Genomic DNA, 19,528 nt, shown 5'->3' on the forward strand with positions numbered 1-19,528 from the left:
GAGGTTTTGAAATTCTTTTCTTTCATTTCGATAATCTTTAATAAGTATACACTATTTACAATGTAACAAGACCAGCTTTAGATGACGAATATATGTAATATCGTTTACATGAATTCTATAGTGTACAAAAAGTTTAAATTCCGATAACTGTGTGGCAGGACGGTGTGACAGTCGTTTCTACGGCTCGTTTTAGTGAACGGCCATCATCGGTTATAACGATAAAATCATTTAAAAACACCTTCAGGTAGTTGAAATTAAGATATAGAAATCCGAAATACTTTCAATAGATTTTCCCTCGTGAAAAATGTTTTCGATAAGTACCCCTTGGAACAATACAAAAATACTCGTGTTTAATCTAATATCATACGTTGCTTGCCGAAGCTAACTCCGGACGCGTTGGCACATTTGTTCGTTCCCATTTGTAGTCCGATAATACTCTCTCCGGCTCGCATCTGCTCTTCGGAGAAATTACGTTTATTCTCCTCGCACTTCTTCGGCCACATCTTCGGAACATCCGGCCCGGTATAATCCTCTTTGCTTTGAGCCTGGAAAAAAGAGGATAGCGGCGGCTTGTCAGAAAATCCCTGAGTCCACAAAAGATAGACAAATCGGACAAATTATGGCCTCCTAGGAAGTAAGTCTTACATACAGCTCTTAAAACCCAGGGCCGTCTTGCATACTCGCGACTTACATATAAATTTAGTCTTGAGTCATTTAAGACTTGTCTTAAGTTTTTAGTTTGAGGACAAATATGGTCTTAAATCTAAGCGGACAAGTTGCACAGCTATGGCTTAGACTAAACCTATTGTTATAAGTTTAATTGGGTCATAAAATCTGAAATCTTGACGCTGTTTTTCTTCAAAGTGACGAACCATTTTGACCAAAAATTTATATTGGAATTAGACGAAAAATCAATGACAGATTTTAAAATATTTTGCCCAACACGAAAATTCTGAAGTTCAACTTCGGGGATCGGGATGTTCTTGCACCATGTACGCATACTTTTCCAGATATGATACGTTACGCCGTTGTAGTTGAGACATTACCTCCATTCCTAAAGCTCGAATGCATATCAAAACTTGGACAAGATTCGTTCTCTCGTAGAGAGCGTCGGTTTGAAAGAGGTAGGCATTAGGAACACCGTAATCTCGACAAGCATTCAGAAACGTAGCCACACGTTCACGTTCTCTAGCCTGTTGAAATGCGGCGAGCGTCACATTTTGAAACATCTTCGATTCGAAATTCACTTTTCCGGGCATGAGCACGTTGATGAGCCTGAAATGGAAATTTCGTAAACTAAACAAAAACGAATTTCATGAATATCTGAGGTCGTTATTACGGGAGCATCTCGGGGACGTATTTATGATAGAAAAGTAAACATCCGCTTGAGTTAAGAAAATAATTCAGGTATTCCTCGACGAGTTTTGTAAATTTTTGTCCCATTTCTGGCGAGTTTTGACGAGACAATGTTTGCCTAAGGTCTACGTAGATGTTCTTGGATGAAGATATTTCTAATCAGATTTGTTCAATTCAAAAAGAGAAAGAAAAATAGGAACGGAAGAATGTATTTTTTCAAGGTACCGTAAACAACTAATGTCTCGAGTCCTGCTCCAAAAGCTATTTTATACATTTTATTACCCAAAGTGAAAATGTAACGGCTGAAAACAATATAAAAAAACCATAATTCCACTTTGTGGCCTTTACAGGAACATGATATTTGCAGTGGATATCGACAGGTGGAGGACGCAATCTCCACGGCCACGGTAGATCTCGTACCACAGACGTAATTCTAATATGCTCCTGCTAAATGCACTAGGCCAAAAAACATTTCAAATACTTACTTGCATAGAATAGTTCCCTCGTAAACTAAATTATAAAATACATCAGCGTCTACCGAATCTGAGTCCGGAATCTCGTCGATATTCGTGACCAGTTTAATCCATTTCAGGCATTTAGCTGCTTCTTCAGGCTCGAAATTACGTTCGAGCTATAAATAAAGATCAAGTGGAATTAAGCAATGTTAGAAAAAATGAGGAATTGAAGATGCACCGACTTGAAACCTCCCAGCGCGTATGGCGAAGAATAAATAGATAGACAAAATGCACTCAATACGCTTAGATTCTTAGTTTTGATCAGTTCATCCTACTTGCCAAATTCTAGTTTCACTTTGGGAACGCATTGAATAGACACAAAGTCACCATACGAAACTCCTAAAAATAATTGTTGAATTTGTTTGGTTTTCTTTTCGTCGATTTACGTGATAATCGCAGTGTACACTATAATTTGCAGAGTGTCTGTCTATTTTTCGTTAATTGAACTCAAATTTGAGACAACTGCCACACGCTATTTCGTTGGATCGTCATTCTGATTTTTGACTATCTATATTGAACTACAGAAAGTTGAATTAAAGTGATTTAGTTCCGAGTTTAAATGTCGGAATTAATGACCACGGTTGGAAAAATATAACCGTAAAAGTGATTATTTGAAACAACGATTATGTCCCCATGACGCCTGCGTAATTACGTGCAAACGAAAACGACGAGTGTTTATTTTAGGGCGTTTGATACATTTCACCGTACATATATGACTATATATAGATAGGATATAGATCAGATTAAAGCGTATATATGCCAAAGATGAATTGAACAAACTGCTGATCAACAACATAAGCAACAGCGTGTTCGATAATCAGTTAACAGCGCTCTAGGTGAATCGTTTTAACCACACCCTATGTTGTCATGGTTATAGCAGCGTAGATTGCGTTCGACGTTATCGTTTCAATTCGCAGCAAAACACACCGCAGAATTTTGGCTCATTGACCATAAAAGTCTAGTTTATGCAATGAAAATGATACGATTAGATATATTTTCTTAGTCGTAATCGTTCATCTTGGAAATGTACTATATCTTTGGAAATCCTAGGTTATAATTGAGCAGCGGGATGATGCCCAAAAGGATTAGAAGTTTAGAATAAAAGCATATCCTATAATTATCTGCAAACGATGTAATTTCTAATCAATGAAAATGAATAAGGGGGAATGCGAGCATCAAAATAATCGTTTGTGATTTTATAACTACATTATTTTTTGCATTGTTTTTCTATGCCCTCTTTCGGTTATAAAATCTCCAATATATTTTCGTTACTTAGCTCTTACCTTTTCCTGTGCTTCTTTCGCGAATCCGGATTTTTCGACGCGGTAATCAAATGGGGTTTCACTTGCCATGATCGAGCGACGCGTTCGTCTGTCTATCCTGCTCTTGCAACGCGGTTGTTCTGAACAACTGTCAAACATCGAAGATGATGCATATCGGATGACGTTTGAAACGACTGTGCTTCTTCTATTCCATCCGTCGCTATGTCACCATGTACATACAATACATGTACAAAACTGCTCTACAGCCATTTCAGTATTTCCTCTTTTATCCATAACACATATAACGTACATACCTAAAGTAATGTCATACATCATAACAGCGATTGAAAACGTTGAGTATATGTTGGAGTACTTTACCAACCAGGGACCAGTTGCACAGTCATGACTTAAGTCCAACAATGGTCTTACATCATAAGACCGGTCTTAAATTGTTAGATTGGCTATAGAACTAAGTTGGTCTTAGACTAGTCTTAAGTCTAAGCCATGACTATGCAACCAGCCCCTGGGGCCAGTTTCACAGTCGTGACTTTAGTCCAAAAGTGTTCTTAAGTCTTAAGTTGTAAGATTGGCTAAAGAACTAACGAATAACTTCTCTGGGTCCCCTATTTTCAGTGCCACCAATTACTTCTCCAGATCCTCCAATACCAACAACAACTACCCTAGGGCTTCCAATACCGACGACTATTCCAACAACAAATAAAATGACAACCATAACTACATCTATTTCTCCATCGCCAACAACGACTCCAGAATCACCAACCTCTCCAGTATATTTTTTCAGTACCGCCATCAACTACTCCAGATCCTTCAATGCCAAAAACAACTACCCTGGACCTCTAATACCGACACTATTCCAACAACAAATAAACCGACATCTTTACCACAAACAACTACTGCAAAACCACCAACTTCTCCAGGTATCTTATTTTCATGACCGCCATCAACTTTTCCAGATCCTTCAATGCCAAAAACAAGTACCCTAGGGCCTATAATACCGACAACTCCGAACCATGAACTTGATAAATTGGCTGAGTGGTTCCAAGCCAACAAACTATCTTTAAACATAACAAATACACATTTCATGGTGTTCGGTTCCAATTTGCCCGTTAATACCTCAATTCAAATAAATGGTCAAGTAATGAACAAGGTCAAAAATACTAATTTTCTAGACGTATCGGCCCCACTCCGCGCGGTTGCGCCACCGTGCGGGGTTTACGCGAAGCAGCAAACACAAACATGGCTACTCTCTCAATTTTCAATGATAGAAATCGTGTGTGCATTTCAATTATTTCGGCTGTTAGGGTTTTAAGGCACAATATAAGTTGATGATGTGATATGGCGATGTTAATTAATGATAATTCTGCGCAGTGAAGCTAGTAACGAACGGTGCTGATTGAGTGTACAGCTGCCAAAAACACTGAAATGTGCGTAGTTGCGTAACTATTTGCAGTGAATTGCAGACGAAACATGAATCCTTAACGGCCGTTTAAAAAAAATTATACCAATCGCAATTGTAAAATAAAAATGAGATAGAACCTAAGTTAAAATTCTGGCCATTTCTAAAATGTTATTACTAATTTTTAGTCAGTACCGAACGTTTAGTTTTCCAACAATAATGAGGGGTGGTAGGTAGTCATGCAATTCAAGTCATCATTTATTACACGTTACTTCCGTGTTGTTGAAAATCTCGCGAGTCCTGGACCAAACCCCATTGAACAATGTGATCTGTGTGCTGGCCACAAATGCACACAGATCACACTACACTGCCCATTACACACTCCAGTACCCACAGCTTTCATATATCCATCCAAATGTTTAGAGTGTCTTTCTTCCTGGGTATTCATATTGATGACAGGTTGAAATGGGATACTCATATTGATTATGTTTGTGTTAAGGTTGTCCGCAGTGTGGGCATATTGAATAGATTGAAACGCTCTTTACCCAAATCTTTACTTACGTACTCGTTTATATTTCAGTTTAGTTGAACCATACTTAAGCTACTGTAACCTAGTTTTGGCAAGTAATAACAATGAATCTTCAATCCTTAGTCTTGCTAAAGAAACGGCGTGCCGTAAGAATAATATCAGATTCCCATTACCTAGATCATAGTGATTCTCTTTTTAGTAGTTTAAATATTTTTAAAATTCATGAAATCAACAAATTACAGCTGGGTTGTTGTATGTTTAATTATGTGATTTCAAATACACCGCAGAGTTTTCAGAACTATTTTAGATTCAATTTCCAGGTCCATAGTTGTGAGACGCGTGTGTGGTGTGCGTGTGTGTGTTCAATTCAATTCAAATTCAAATTGTCTGATCCTCAACGTAAAAAGGCTAACATTCCCCTATCTCATGAGTCAGTTGTTGCCGTTGGCGTCATAAGCAAGATGCGATGCATGATTGCTTGGATGGGAAAATAAGCCTTTTAGATTTTGTTAAGAACGTTCACCAGTAGTTACTGAGGAGACATCGGCTCTTGTTGCTGGCTCTTGATCTAGTGGCTCGATCAGGTGTTAGGTTCGGGTCAGTGTAGATCATGACAACATACCACCCTCTTGCAAATTCATGTAGACTGGTTGCCTGCCCCATAGATAGAGACCGGTAACCAGACTAAGATCGTGTACGCCAGTCGCCTGTACAATTCTACGCAACCTGCATTAGCAGTCAGAAGAGGACAGGTTTAACTCGGTTTATTCTAAGAAAATACCCACATTCCCCAGGGTTAGCAAAGATAATTCATTTTCCTTAAACTTCATGTCATTAGTCTCAATTACTCCTTTCACAGAATGGAACCAAATGATTCGAATTTTATGATGTATGCGAGGACTGTCATACCGATCGTCTACACGACTGCGTCATACACATCCTTATGTCTTTACTACAACTACCTCGATTAGAAACAGTGCAACGAAAATACCCGGACTCGATGATATGCCGTGTTTTTTCGCTTGACTACGTAACAGTTCTATAAGTAACAGTTGTCACCGAAGATAAGGCGATACTATCCCGCAAATTTTTTCCAACTCGTGACAAAATATCACCGAGCAATTCATGAAGTTTGGTGACAGGTTGCAACACGATACATTAACCGAGCATATAGATACTGTTAATCTCATTTTCACCATTGAGTTACAATGAACTTCGTGATCTATAATTCTAAGATAGTGGCAACGCAAGATGAAATCAGCTGATTAATTGAAATAGTTGAGTATAGACCTACACGTGTGGTGACCAGTTGGCTGCGTTACTTGTTGCATGAAAGGTATTTGTGCAGTTCGTTCTACTCGAAAGGTAAGATCTTTGTAGACAATGTTGTGCACAATTTCCGATAAAACCCAGCCGTACAAAGCATTTCAATGTTAGGAAGGCAGAGAAGCCCAGAATCGTTAACTAGGTAACCCTTCATGTAAAACATAAACGGAATGGCATTAAAAGTAGATAGGGATTCAACAGCAAACGACTTGATCAAAATTAAACTTTGAACAAACTTTCATCTAGATATATTGGCAGATCTTTGGAATCATATACGTTGACATGTACGATTTTCACTGGTGCGCTTTATTGAGTAAGCAGTAAATTTCATAGATGATCAATTGTACGATTTTGACTGGTGCGCTTTATTGAGTAAACAGTAATTTCATAGAGGTTCAATTGACGTTGAAAAAAATATTATTATCGTTGTTTTCCTACTGGATACTAACACACCTTGGGCCAGTCGGTTCCATAATTGAGACGTAAGTGGTCTTATATCTTAAGAACTGGTGTTAAGTTGTAGATTGGCAATAGAACTAAGTCGGTCTTAAGTCAGAGCCATGACTAGAGAAACGGCCCCTGGAGGAACCTCATTTGCAACGCTTTTTCTAGAAATAGGAATTTCCCTCTTGATTTGACGCTTTACTCTTTTACGAACTCACTGCATCCGTCGCGACTCAAGCTGGGGTTTTGGTTCAAAGTACACCCTACAGATATACTGTAATGGTCGGTTAAATTCATGTAATTTATTGTTTAAATCGAACATAAGTGAGAATTTTGGTCTCGGTTGGTGTACTAACCTAACCAGCCTGAACCAGCAAAACTAACTGATTGGGTTATATTTTCATTGGCTGCTTAATGCACAAATTTCGGTTGACAATTTTGAACTGAAAATGGATTAAATTCATGTTACGAATGAAGTTATTCTTTCAGGAAAAAAATACGCTCCCGAACCATCGAAAATGAAGTGTTTTCTCGTTTTCATCATTGCTGGACTCATCATTGTCACGGAAGCGTACACTGTACGCCATCATACAACAACTACTCCAGAACCACCAACAACTTCTCTAGGTCCCCCATTTTCATTGCCACCAAGTACTACTCCAGATCCTCCAATACCACCAACAACTACCCCGGAACCTCCAATACCGACAACTATTCCAACAACAGCTAAACCGATAACGATACCTACATCTATTCCTCCATCACCAACAACTACTCCGGAACCACCAACAACTTCTCTAGGCCCCCCGTTTTCATTGCCACTAAGTACTACTCCAGATCCTCCAATACCACCAACAACTACTCTGGAACCCCCAATACCGACAACTATTCCAACAACAGCTAAACCGACAACGATACCTACATCTATTCCTCCATCACCAACAACTACTCCAGAACCACCAACAACTTCTCTAGGCCCCCCGTTTTCATTGCCACCAAGTACTACTCCAGATCCTCCAATACCACCAACTACTACTCCGGAACCCCCAATACCGACAACTATTCCAACAACAGATAAACCGATAACGATACCTACATCTATTCCTCCATCACCAACAACTACTCCAGAACCACCAACAACTTCTCTAGGCCCCCCGTTTTCATTGCCACCAAGTACTACTCCAGATCCTCCAATACCACCAACAACTACTCTGGAACCCCCAATACCGACAACTATTCCAACAACAGCTAAACCGACAACGATACCTACATCTATTCCTCCATCACCAACAACTATTCCAGAACCACCAACAACTTCTCTAGGCCCCACATTTTCATTGCCACCAAGTACTACTCCAGATCCCCCATTACCACCAACAACTACCCCGGAACCTCCAATACCGACAACTATTCCAACAACAGCTAAACCGACAACGATACCTACATCTATTCCTTCATCACCAACAACTACTCCAGAGCCACCAACAACTTCTCTAGGCCCCCCGTTTTCATTGCCACCAAGTACTACTCCAGATCCTCCAATACTACCAACTACTACTACGGAACCCCCAATACCGACAACTATTCCAACAACAGCTAAACCGACAACGATACCTACATCTATTCCTCCATCACCAACAACTACTCCAGAACCACCAACAACTTCTCTAGGCCCCCCGTTTTCATTGCCACCAAGTACTACTCCAGATCCCCCATTACCACCAACAACTACCCCGGAACCTCCAATACCGACAACTATTCCAACAACAGCTAAACCGACAACGATACCTACATCTATTCCTCCATCACCAACAACTATTCCAGAACCACCAACAACTTCTCTAGGCCCCCCATTTTCATTGCCACCAAGTACTACTCCAGATCCCCCATTACCACCAACAACTACCCCGGAACCTCCAATACCGACAACTATTCCAACAACAGCTAAACCGACAACGATACCTACATCTATTCCTTCATCACCAACAACTACTCCAGAACCACCAACAACTTCTCTAGGCCCCCCGTTTTCATTGCCACAGAGTACTACTCCAGATCCCCCATTACCACCAACAACTACCCCGGAACCTCCAATACCGACAACTATTCCAACAGCTAAACCGACAACGATACCTACATCTATTCCTCCATCACCAACAACTACTCCAGAACCACCAACAACTTCTCTAGGTCCCCCGTTTTCATTGCCACCAAGTACTACTCCAGAACACCCAATACCACCAACAACTACTCCGGAACCTCCAATACCGACAACTATTCCAACAACAGCTAAACCGACAACCATACCTACATCTATTCCTCCATCACCAACAACTACCCCAGAACCACCAACAACTTCTCTAGGCCCCCCGTTTTCATTGCCACCAAGTACTACTCCAGATCCCCCATTACCACCAACAACTACCCCGGAACCTCCAATGCCAACAACTATTCCAATAACAGCTAAACCGACAACGATACCTACATCTATACCTCCATCACCAACAACTACTCCAGAACCACCAACAACTTCTCTAGGCCCCCCGTTTTCATTGCCACCAAGTACTACTCCAGATCCTCCAATACCACCAACAACTACTCCGGAACCCCCAATACCGATAACTATTCCAACAACAGCTAAACCGACAACGATACCTACATCTATTCCTCCATCACCAACAACTACTCCAGAACGACCAACAACTTCTCTAGGCCCCCCGTTTTCATTGCCACCAAGTACTACTCCAGATCCTCCAATACCACCAACTACTACTCCGGAACCCCCAATACCGACAACTATTCCAACAACAGATAAACCGATAACGATACCTACATCTATTCCTCCATCACCAACAACTACTCCAGAACCACCAACAACTTCTCTAGGCCCCCCGTTTTCATTGCCACCAAGTACTACTCCAGATCCTCCAATACCACCAACAACTACTCTGGAACCCCCAATACCGACAACTATTCCAACAACAGCTAAACCGACAACGATACCTACATCTATTCCTCCATCACCAACAACTATTCCAGAACCACCAACAACTTCTCTAGGCCCCACATTTTCATTGCCACCAAGTACTACTCCAGATCCCCCATTACCACCAACAACTACCCCGGAACCTCCAATACCGACAACTATTCCAACAACAGCTAAACCGACAACGATACCTACATCTATTCCTCCATCACCAACAACTATTCCAGAACCACCAACAACTTATCTAGGCCCCACATTTTCATTGCCACCAAGTACTACTCCAGATCCCCCATTACCACCAACAACTACCCCGGAACCTCCAATACCGACAACTATTCCAACAACAGCTAAACCGACAACGATACCTACATCTATTCCTTCATCACCAACAACTACTCCAGAGCCACCAACAACTTCTCTAGGCCCCCCGTTTTCATTGCCACCAAGTACTACTCCAGATCCCCCATTACCACCAACAACTACCCCGGAACCTCCAATGCCAACAACTATTCCAATAACAGCTAAACCGACAACGATACCTACATCTATACCTCCATCACCAACAACTACTCCAGAACCACCAACAACTTCTCTAGGCCCCCCGTTTTCATTGCCACCAAGTACTACTCCAGATCCTCCAATACCACCAACAACTACTCCGGAACCCCCAATACCGATAACTATTCCAACAACAGCTAAACCGACAACGATACCTACATCTATTCCTCCATCACCAACAACTACTCCAGAACCACCAACAACTTCTCTAGGCCCCCCATTTTCATTGCCACCAAGTACTACTCCAGATCCTCCAATACCACCAACAACTACTCCAGAACCCCCAATACCGACAACTATTCCAACAACAGCTAAACCGACAACGATACCTACATCTATTCCTCCATCACCAACAACTACTCCAGAAGCACCAACAACTTCTCTAGGTCCCTCGTTTTCATTGCCACACACAACTAATCCGGATCCTCCCATTCCGACAACTATTCCAACAACATCTAAACCGACACCTACATCTATTCCTCCACCACCTACTTACGACCAAGATGCACTGTTTCAACGACTTCTCCAACTGTTGAACCAATATGCAAGACGCCATTATTTTTCCTGGAGAAGAGAGTGAACGGATCTTTGTGGCAAACCACGGACGTGATATCAACATTTTTCAGTAAGATTAACTATCGACTCCTCAAATGTCGAATTTTAGCTATTTGAAATCCTGAAGTGAATATAAGTATATAAGGAACAACCACCCATATTACCATGCATAAATTATTTTATTCGAGACTCTCGGTTCATTTTTTAGCAATTGGTCATTAAACCCTCGAACGCATCAAAGAAATATTCACCAGAGACTATTTTGAAGCCTATCTATTCAAGATTTTCCTCATATTGTAAAAAAAAATAAAAGGACGTCAATGCACATAATCCATAATTTTACTTATAATTTATTTTCTGTTTCACATAACCATGATTAACTACAAAATGATCGCAACACGTTGTGATACCACGAGAGAAATCCCACAAAAAATTCAGCCAAAAATGAAAATTTCTATATTAAAATGAAATAACGAAATAGAATACCGCTGAATTTATTGTGGGATTTCTCTCGTTATCCATCATACACGGATATTGTGTATCTTCCCGTCTCACGTTTTGATACAAGATTTCTCAATGCACGGTAATATATTATCATTATCATAATCAACACTTTTTATAGTTATGCTTGTCGTAACATTTAGCGTATAGAAAAATACGAACTACACAAGATTCAAACATTTCTAAACAAACCACACTAAAGTCCAACCTTTTAGACGCATTACTGGAATAAATACCTAAATATGTAATCGCACCAAAATTATGAGAACTCTTACAATACATTTCCTAACACATTGAAGAACCTTGTAAGTTAGAACTCCTAAATCTACTGTCACAAGCAGTTAAAAGTTTGTTTTTGCGCGGGCGCAAAAAAATATTCGTTTTTGCGCGCGCAAAAACAAACTTTCTGCGCGCAAAAACGGATTATTTTGTTTTTGCGCGTTAAAAGTTTGTTTTTGCGCGTTTTCGTGGAGGACGGAAAAAAAATTTTACATGGCCCGAATCAGCCACCATATGTATTGTACCAGTACGCAAGTATATTCTGTTCTTGCATTTAAAAATCACAATCGTTTGGAATTTCTATGAAATTCCATGAAGAATGAGAAAAAAACTAATTCTTAAATGGGCTTTGATGCTGCAAGAGTAAAATGTGCAGATTGAAAATTTATATATTATATTCATTCTTCCAAGGATATTTTCAATCACGAATCTAATGTAAATGGTCTAAATCAGTGTTCTAATTGCAGGGATGGATCCAGGGCAAACTTTGACAGGGGCACAAAAGAAATGAAAAGGCCATATATACTGAACAAGGGCAAGTTAAGTAATCCAAAACAGCTGTCTCGAAAATATTGAAATTTTAATGCATTTTAATGCAGTTTCTAGGCACTTGAAGGATATCTAAGAGAATATGAGCTAAATCTTGCGCTGCAGACTGCTGTTTTGTTAGTTGTCGAAGGAGAAATTGCCTTGTAAAATACTGCCATTGTATTTTAAAAAGAGCACGGGAAAATTGCGACGGCAACATGTGCTCCTTGTGCTCCCGTCTGTATCAGGAAGTGAATTGTGAGCCAAACTTTGTATCTATCTGGTGTTATTCTTTAGTAGAAAGTTCGTATGAAAAATAATGAACGTTTTATAGACATACCGCTGATAAGGGCTACATGCATTGATTTTTATACGACCTCGATCATCGAAAAACGCAAAACGAAACTTATTGTTCAATGATATCGTACGGTATCTGACCCAGACATTGCGTAATCAAATCGGTAAAACGATATATTTGCACAATAGCGCTTTATATATGATATGTATGATTCTTGCTTTATACGGTGTCATTAATGCTTGATGAGTTAATGTGTAGACTATCGTGCCCTAGGTCATAGAATCCGTGGATAAAACGTAAACTTATTAACCTAACTCAGTCGTTTGCCTCTATCTCATAATATATGTGTGTTTGTTTATCTTCCGTTACATAATCTTCCTCTATAAAGGCACAGTTACAAATCCAGCGTTTATCCATAAGTCGTCCCGTTTAACCCAGATCCAATCATTCAGCTATCCAGCATGTACGAGCCCGATCTGATCTCTCGGTTTCTTCCCACTTAGACCTATGAACTTAATGACTATCTGACCGCAAGTTACAGCTTCTCCCTCTTCGTGTCTCCAGTCTCTTGTCTCTGGTAACTACTATGTAGTTCCTAGTTCCACGCATGTTGTGTCATAGTGTCCCCGAATCTACTGAACTAACCCTTTTTATCTCCAGAATATCATAAGTCTTGATCTTTTTCTATTTGTTAATTACTGGATAAAACTCCCCAACATTCTATACTCTATTCAAAAATACTCTAAAATCTCTTCAATTGGAGAGATCGCCATTCAAGACCTTTTTTAACCAATGTTTATATAATAATAAGCTTATGAATACTTACTATGAATTGGAGCAATGAAGCCTAAAAGATACTAGTTTGAAGGGTATTGATTGTCGATATACACTAAATTTTACAAAAACACCAGATGTTCTCCCAAAAGTTATCTACAATAATAGTTAGTTACAAACAGCATTACTATTTAGCCAAATAGCTAAATCGTAACACTGGTTTGCTCAGCTCGTGAGACCATTTTTACTGATTTGGTTTACAGAAAACCCCTCCGAAAGAAAGGATTTCTTTGAAAAAAAATGAGCAAAAATGTCTGTGTTTTTGTTTTTTTCTTCACCACCGAATGAGAATCCCGGCTTGAATGCTGAAAAAATTTAAAAACGCAAGGTTCTTATCGCATTTTGCTGGATTCGACCTTCCCACGATTCATTTGTTTGGCCTTACGTAGGCCTATGTTGTCCTATCGATAGTTCCCTTGTTCTTCAAAAAATGATTTCATCTCACCGAAGGATTTTTAAAGACTTTCAATTTTTCCTCCGAAATGATGTTTGAAGAGGTCTACTCCGTAAACCAAGCTACAAAAAAGCGTCGGATTCTTCATTTTGCTATCGTTGCTTTCTTGTACAAGCTAACTGTTGTGTCAAGGCAGTGCACTTCATTGACTGTTATCAAATTTTTAATTCACATTGTTGATACATTGATTGTGTAAAAACCGTATATGAAAAATAAATCATATCATATCGTGTCACGGGGTACGGTGTCACAAACTAAATCAGGGGTTTTGTAATACACATACACGCCCGCTACATTAGACCATCGCTGAGGAACGAAGTCGACGGCCTGATTCCGAATTACAGTAAGTGATAACTGTTTCAGTGGATTATCTATGGTGGCTGATGCAGGCCAAGTTAAGAAAAAAGATCCGTGCGATACGCCAAGCACTGAATAAATTGTTTCGTTTTCTTCGCCGCGAAGAAATACAAAATAACGCCCAGAAACGCATCGAATCGAGTGCAGAAACGAACCTTCATTTCTGCGCGATTCTTTGCGGTGATTTCTCGTTTCTGTGCGGCGAAGAAACGCACACAAAAACGAAACAATACATTTTTACATGGCGTATTGCACGGGTTTTTCTTAACTTGGTCCGAATCAGCCATCGTAATTATCAAAAAGGCCATTGAAAAAGCAAAGTCGTCAGATTTTGATAGCGAGGGAGTCCCCAGTATATAGTTTATAGTATGCACCGATAGGTTACGACAGTGCAACCTGTGCTGATCGTTGTATTTACGAAGCTTCCGTTAAAGTTCTGGCATTCTTTGGCGTGGACGCTGGTAGTTTTAGTAATTGAATGTCATCAAAATGCGTTACCCCTGATAACTTATGAATTCGTGAATATACTGTTCAAGAATAAAATTTATAGATAATCTTTTTTTCATGATTAATGTATTCGCCACAGCAGCGCGATAGCATGATATATTGATTGATTGAAATTGATGAAAAATAATCTACATCAAATCATGATTTTACTTTGTGAAATGGACAATGTCCATAGTTTCGGTTAGAATTTAGTTCAATTACTACGACTGCATCATGTATATAAATGTGTATCGGGAAAACATCAGAAAATACGTGACCTCATAACCATGGTATGTGCGTCGAAATATTTGACTAGATCTTTTTTACGCTGTAAAAACCGTTACAATAATGTTTATATACATTGATACTTAGTATGCGTTATACAAGGGGTTCTGTGAGAGTCGAGGTGCACAAAGTCATCAATATTCTTGGCGTTTCAAAATGACAATGACTATTATGAATTTTGGTGCTTATTTTGTAATTGAATATTTTTTCATTACTCTTTACTTTTGATTAATTTGAATGATTATTTTCTTGATAGGCGGTGCACTACGTCATTGATATATGGGGCCTAGACTGGTTGCCGGTCAGCTCAATCAGCGATATGTTCAAAATAACGACATTGATACTTGATGAAATATTTTCATCTTTATCATTACTATTCATTGTCGACAAAATAATGCAATACAATGCGATACAATGCATTACAGTAATTCTTCAAGGCGTCAATATTCGTACGTTCAATAGTTTTCTTGTTATCATGTTTTGACATTTTTAGATAAAACTCAATCAGTATGCTGAAGGGTACCGCAAGACAATGGAATGGCCCGAGCCTCGTGGCCGAAATCTTTGAAGATACATGTCAGAAGCATCTACACGACGTAGCTTGTTACGATGATGATGGATCAGTAACGTTTAGGGAACTGAATGAAGCGTCAAATAAAATAGCCCTCGCACTGTTGCAGCAACTCAATTACTTTGATCACGTATCTTCCAATCAGGGCGAATTGAAATGCGTTGGGATTTTCATGGAACCTAATTACGATCGACTTGTTACGATCACAGCTCTTCTAAAATTAAACATCCCCTATGTGCCATTAGATCCAGTAATCCCCTTTAAAAGGTTGAAGTTGATTCTTAGAGAAACTAATCCGATGTGCATCGTTTCTTCGACCGCGCTCTACGATCAGCTAATGACGGTCGAGATGTTAGTCGAAGGTCATGACATCTTCAAATACAGCCACTTATACAGCATCAGTAATCATCTTGATCGGGAAAATATTCATATTCCTTCTGAGAAAAGGTTTTCATCAGGGATATCGGATCCGCTATTCTGCGTCCTGTATACCTCGGGCAGCACTGGTACGCCGAAAGGTGTCCGGTTACGCCACAGTAACGTTATCAACCGACTTAACTGGCAATGGAATGAAGTACCTTTCAAAACTGATGATGTTGGATGCGCTAAAACCTCACTCCTTTTCGTCGATTCGATCACTGAAATGTTCGGAAGTCTCCTGAAAGGTGTTCCTATCGTGATCGTACCGAAATCAGTCATCCAAAATCCAGAAAAATTCATATCTGTTCTCCAAAAATATCGAGTAACGCACCTTATTCTGGTTCCTTCTCTACTCAGAGCTATATTTACCATGATTAAAATGAATAACTCGTCTGATCAGTTATCTGCTTTACGTTACGTAGTTTCCAGCGGTGAAGCCCTGCCGGTTGAACTTGCCCGCCAGTTCTTTGATGTTTTTCCAACTGACGTAACTCTAGCGAATTATTATGGTAGTACTGAGATAACTGGAGACGTCACATTTCAACGGATGAAATGTCTATATGACGTCGTAAAGTCAACTGTTGATGATAGGCTTTCTATTGGACGACCGGTAGACAATTGTAACATTTATATTGTCGATGATAATCTTACTTTGACGACTGGAACTGGACAATTACTCGTCAGTGGGCTTAACGTAGCAGATGGCTACGTGGATAAGGAAAACATTACAAAAAACTTTCTTCCCAACCACCTTAATGACGAGAGAGGACACGAATACCTGTATCTAACTGGTGACTTCGCGCGAGTAGTTAACAATATGGTGGTATATGAAGGTCGTACTGATTCGCAGGTCAAAATCCGGGGCCATAGAGTTAACATGGCTGAGGTTGAGCGGGTTGTTTCAAGTTGCAGGGGTGTAGAAAAAGTTGTAGTTGTATTGTGCACACTGGGTGACGGAAATGAGGTCATCGTCGCGTTTTATACCACGCCCGATGGAGTAAGTGAAGACGTCATTAACGAGGCCTGCAAGAAATCACTTCCTGGTTACATGTTACCAGAAATTATGCTTATTCCAGAATTTCCGCTTCAGGCAGCGACGGGAAAAATTGATCGGGTTGAACTTAAACATATCTATTCTTCAGCCAAAAACCCGAAATGTGAAAATTTCGAATTTTTGGACAAAACGACTGATGATATCATGACCGCAGTCACCGAAGTGCTCGGAATCCCGAAGTCTAAACTGAACGTAGATGTCAATTTCTTCGACGTAGGGGGCAGTTCGATAAATGCGATTAGCGTTTTAGTCAAAATCAAATCCATGGGCTACTCTGCCGATGTTGCTTCCTTCATATCTGCCTCGACTATAAACGATTTCGTGAAATCCCTGAAATCGGCGTATCAAGTGGAGTCACCAGGTCAAGAAAACACCACCGATTACGTTATTGTTCCATTAACTGAAGTGATTGAAAAAAAAGAAGAAATCATCAAAAATCTAGCGGATACATTCTTGAAGAAAGAAGCTGTAGTAAGGGCAATGGGGATAAGATTTGCCGAATTAGAAATATTTCTTTTATCTTTTTGGGACCATTTCCTTAGATCTGGAGCTTCGTGTGTTTGTCTGGATGGCAAGGGTAGCGTGATCGGCGTATCAGCAGTAATAACAGGAGAAAGTCCATCAGATATACAGTCGGATGGCATAAACACGATACTCAATTATCTGGAATATGTTGAGAGCCATAGCGCCGATCGCATTACTGATAATTTCGCCGATTCGTTAATGGTCATGGCATCACCTGATTTGTCCGCCCAAGAGAAGATACAAGTGATGTATCGTTTGGAACAAACGTCTATACAAATGGCGGAAAAGAAGGGGTACGATGGAATGATTACATGTAATACCAGTCAGTTAACAGCCGTAAGTAAAATGCATGCCTTTTGAAATTACAACATATGTTATCGTGACATTAATATGGAATGTATTAAATATTTCTCCGTATTTCCTAGGATCTAGCACATGGGTACCTCGGATACGAAACTGTTGGACGTTTTACGATCAGAGATTACGTGTCATGCGACGAAATGCAGCCTTTTGCATCTGCTCCTAAAGACGCTGTTTTAGTCCTACAAATAAAATTGTTTAATCGGAGTGAATTAGTTTCACAGCATTAGCTGGTTAATCGACAGAATGGATTGGGAAAATGTGTAATGCTCCTCCTGATTGCGTTCTCTCGTACAAAACATAATTGGTTGGCTTTTAGATTAATAAGGCAATAGTAATGTTTTCTCTATTTTCTTGCAGAATATACATGTATGGTATAACACATGAAACATATGAAATTCCGTTAGACTTCGATACTTGTATTAACCCACATTTTTCGTTTGAAAATATATCTACTTTATTACGAAATGAGGAATGAATTGAAATATGTAAATCATTTTACAACTGGATGAAAAAGTACCACCCATTAAGCACTTCGATAACCATCATTTAGAAGATGATCCGCTGTACAAGCGCACTCCACAAAGGCAATAATAACACTGGTGACATTTCAACATCTCCTATCGCAAGCTTGGTGGCCGGATGCCTGGATCAGAAAAGTATACGTTCCAACTTCTTGAAGTTCATTTGAATTAAGACCATATTTCCCTTATTTCTGCACAGCTAGACACAAGATACTCACATAAACACATTTTCTGTTTTCTGTTGGTTGCAAGAATTCTGTGTTAAGAAGGATTTAAATGTGTAAGAATTTGCTAAGATGATAGACAGTTATTGCAGGATTAGAAACAGTCCCGTGGTATAGAGAAGGATCATTAAGGTGTTCATCGCGAAATTGAAATCTGAAGTCCAGTGTTTAAACAAAAAAATTGACGTATTTAGGACCACGTCCCATATGAGGTTATTTCTATTCTCAGTATTCATTAGCATTTGAAGCTCATAACCCGTTTTACAACCTAAGTCGTACTTCTGTTAGCTATAGCCAATACTGTAATGCGTTTACTATAGTTTCTAGCCAATAGCACATATTATATATGTTAAATCTCTCTTTGGATGCTATTTTGTGACGTCATTCTATCTAATTAATGCTTATAATTTTCCCGCAATAAAGCAGTTTTCAAGCCCATATTGTATCGGAACGTGTTACGTTTTCATTTCGAGTCCCAAAGATATAGTCACTAGTCTATCATGGTCGCCCGCTACACTAGCGCCGTGAATGCCCGCAATGGTTGCTTCCAAATATTTCATAAAATAATGCTGCCTGCCTGGTCGATATTTCCAAAAATTCATGTTTTCTTAAAAGAAAAATAAACACTGCCTGGTCATTTTCAAGGATTTTGAAAATGAGAAACAAGGTATCATTTTTGGCCTGATCTAGCTCAGTGTTATAGTCGTGAGCTAAATTATGTGTATATTCTGGTATTATTCTATAGAAGAAAGCTTGTTTAAAAAATGAATGTTTTATGGACATACCGCTGATAAGGGCTACATATGTTATTTTCTATATGACCAATCATAGATCATCGAAAAACGCAAAACGAAACTGATTGCATGCTCCGTGATTTTGA

General features: G+C 39.5%; 3 protein-coding genes across 3 annotated transcripts; 2 read left to right on the forward strand and 1 right to left on the reverse strand.

Moving 5' to 3' along the window:
• Window positions 1-350: 350 nt before the first annotated feature.
• LOC141910479 (myophilin-like) lies at window positions 351-3,223 on the reverse strand. The gene is made up of 4 exons (XM_074801203.1): window positions 3,155-3,223; window positions 1,842-1,987; window positions 1,047-1,275; window positions 351-545 (listed from the first exon to the last, which is right to left on the reverse strand). Exons 1-4 carry the CDS (start codon window positions 3,221-3,223, stop codon window positions 351-353), a joined length of 639 nt encoding a protein of 212 aa, XP_074657304.1.
• Window positions 3,224-9,200: 5,977 nt separating this feature from the next.
• LOC141898889 (uncharacterized) lies at window positions 9,201-11,267 on the forward strand. The gene is made up of 2 exons (XM_074785036.1): window positions 9,201-11,018; window positions 11,157-11,267. Exon 1 carries the CDS (start codon window positions 9,288-9,290, stop codon window positions 10,971-10,973), a length of 1,686 nt encoding a protein of 561 aa, XP_074641137.1. The 5' UTR covers window positions 9,201-9,287; the 3' UTR covers window positions 10,974-11,018; window positions 11,157-11,267.
• Window positions 11,268-14,077: 2,810 nt separating this feature from the next.
• Window positions 14,078-19,340, forward strand: LOC141914907 (beta-alanyl-bioamine nonribosomal peptide synthetase ebony-like). The gene is made up of 3 exons (XM_074806247.1): window positions 14,078-14,185; window positions 15,464-17,876; window positions 17,966-19,340. The coding sequence occupies exons 2-3, from the start codon at window positions 15,480-15,482 to the stop codon at window positions 18,128-18,130; spliced, it is 2,562 nt and encodes an 853-aa protein (XP_074662348.1). The 5' UTR covers window positions 14,078-14,185; window positions 15,464-15,479; the 3' UTR covers window positions 18,131-19,340.
• Window positions 19,341-19,528: the final 188 nt, after the last annotated feature.

This window comes from Tubulanus polymorphus, chromosome 1 (genome assembly GCF_964204645.1).
Source record: "Tubulanus polymorphus chromosome 1, tnTubPoly1.2, whole genome shotgun sequence".
NCBI lineage: Eukaryota > Metazoa > Nemertea > Palaeonemertea > Tubulaniformes > Tubulanidae > Tubulanus > Tubulanus polymorphus.

Bases quoted from the DNA above. Each gene is read 5' to 3' on its own strand.
- LOC141910479 (XM_074801203.1), bottom strand. From the start codon at position 3,223: ATGGCAAGTGAAACCCCATTTGATTACCGCGTCGAAAAATCCGGATTC. The intron at 1,988-3,154 runs GTAAGAGCTAAG...CTTTATTTATAG, and splicing joins CGAAAGAAGCACAGGAAAAG to CTCGAACGTAATTTCGAGCC. The intron at 1,276-1,841 runs GTAAGTATTTGA...TTTCCATTTCAG, and splicing joins GAGGGAACTATTCTATGCAA to GCTCATCAACGTGCTCATGC.
- LOC141898889 (XM_074785036.1), top strand. From the start codon at position 9,288: ATGCCAACAACTATTCCAATAACAGCTAAACCGACAACGATACCTACA.
- LOC141914907 (XM_074806247.1), top strand. From the start codon at position 15,480: ATGCTGAAGGGTACCGCAAGACAATGGAATGGCCCGAGCCTCGTGGCC. The intron at 17,877-17,965 runs GTAAGTAAAATG...CGTATTTCCTAG, and splicing joins ATACCAGTCAGTTAACAGCC to GATCTAGCACATGGGTACCT.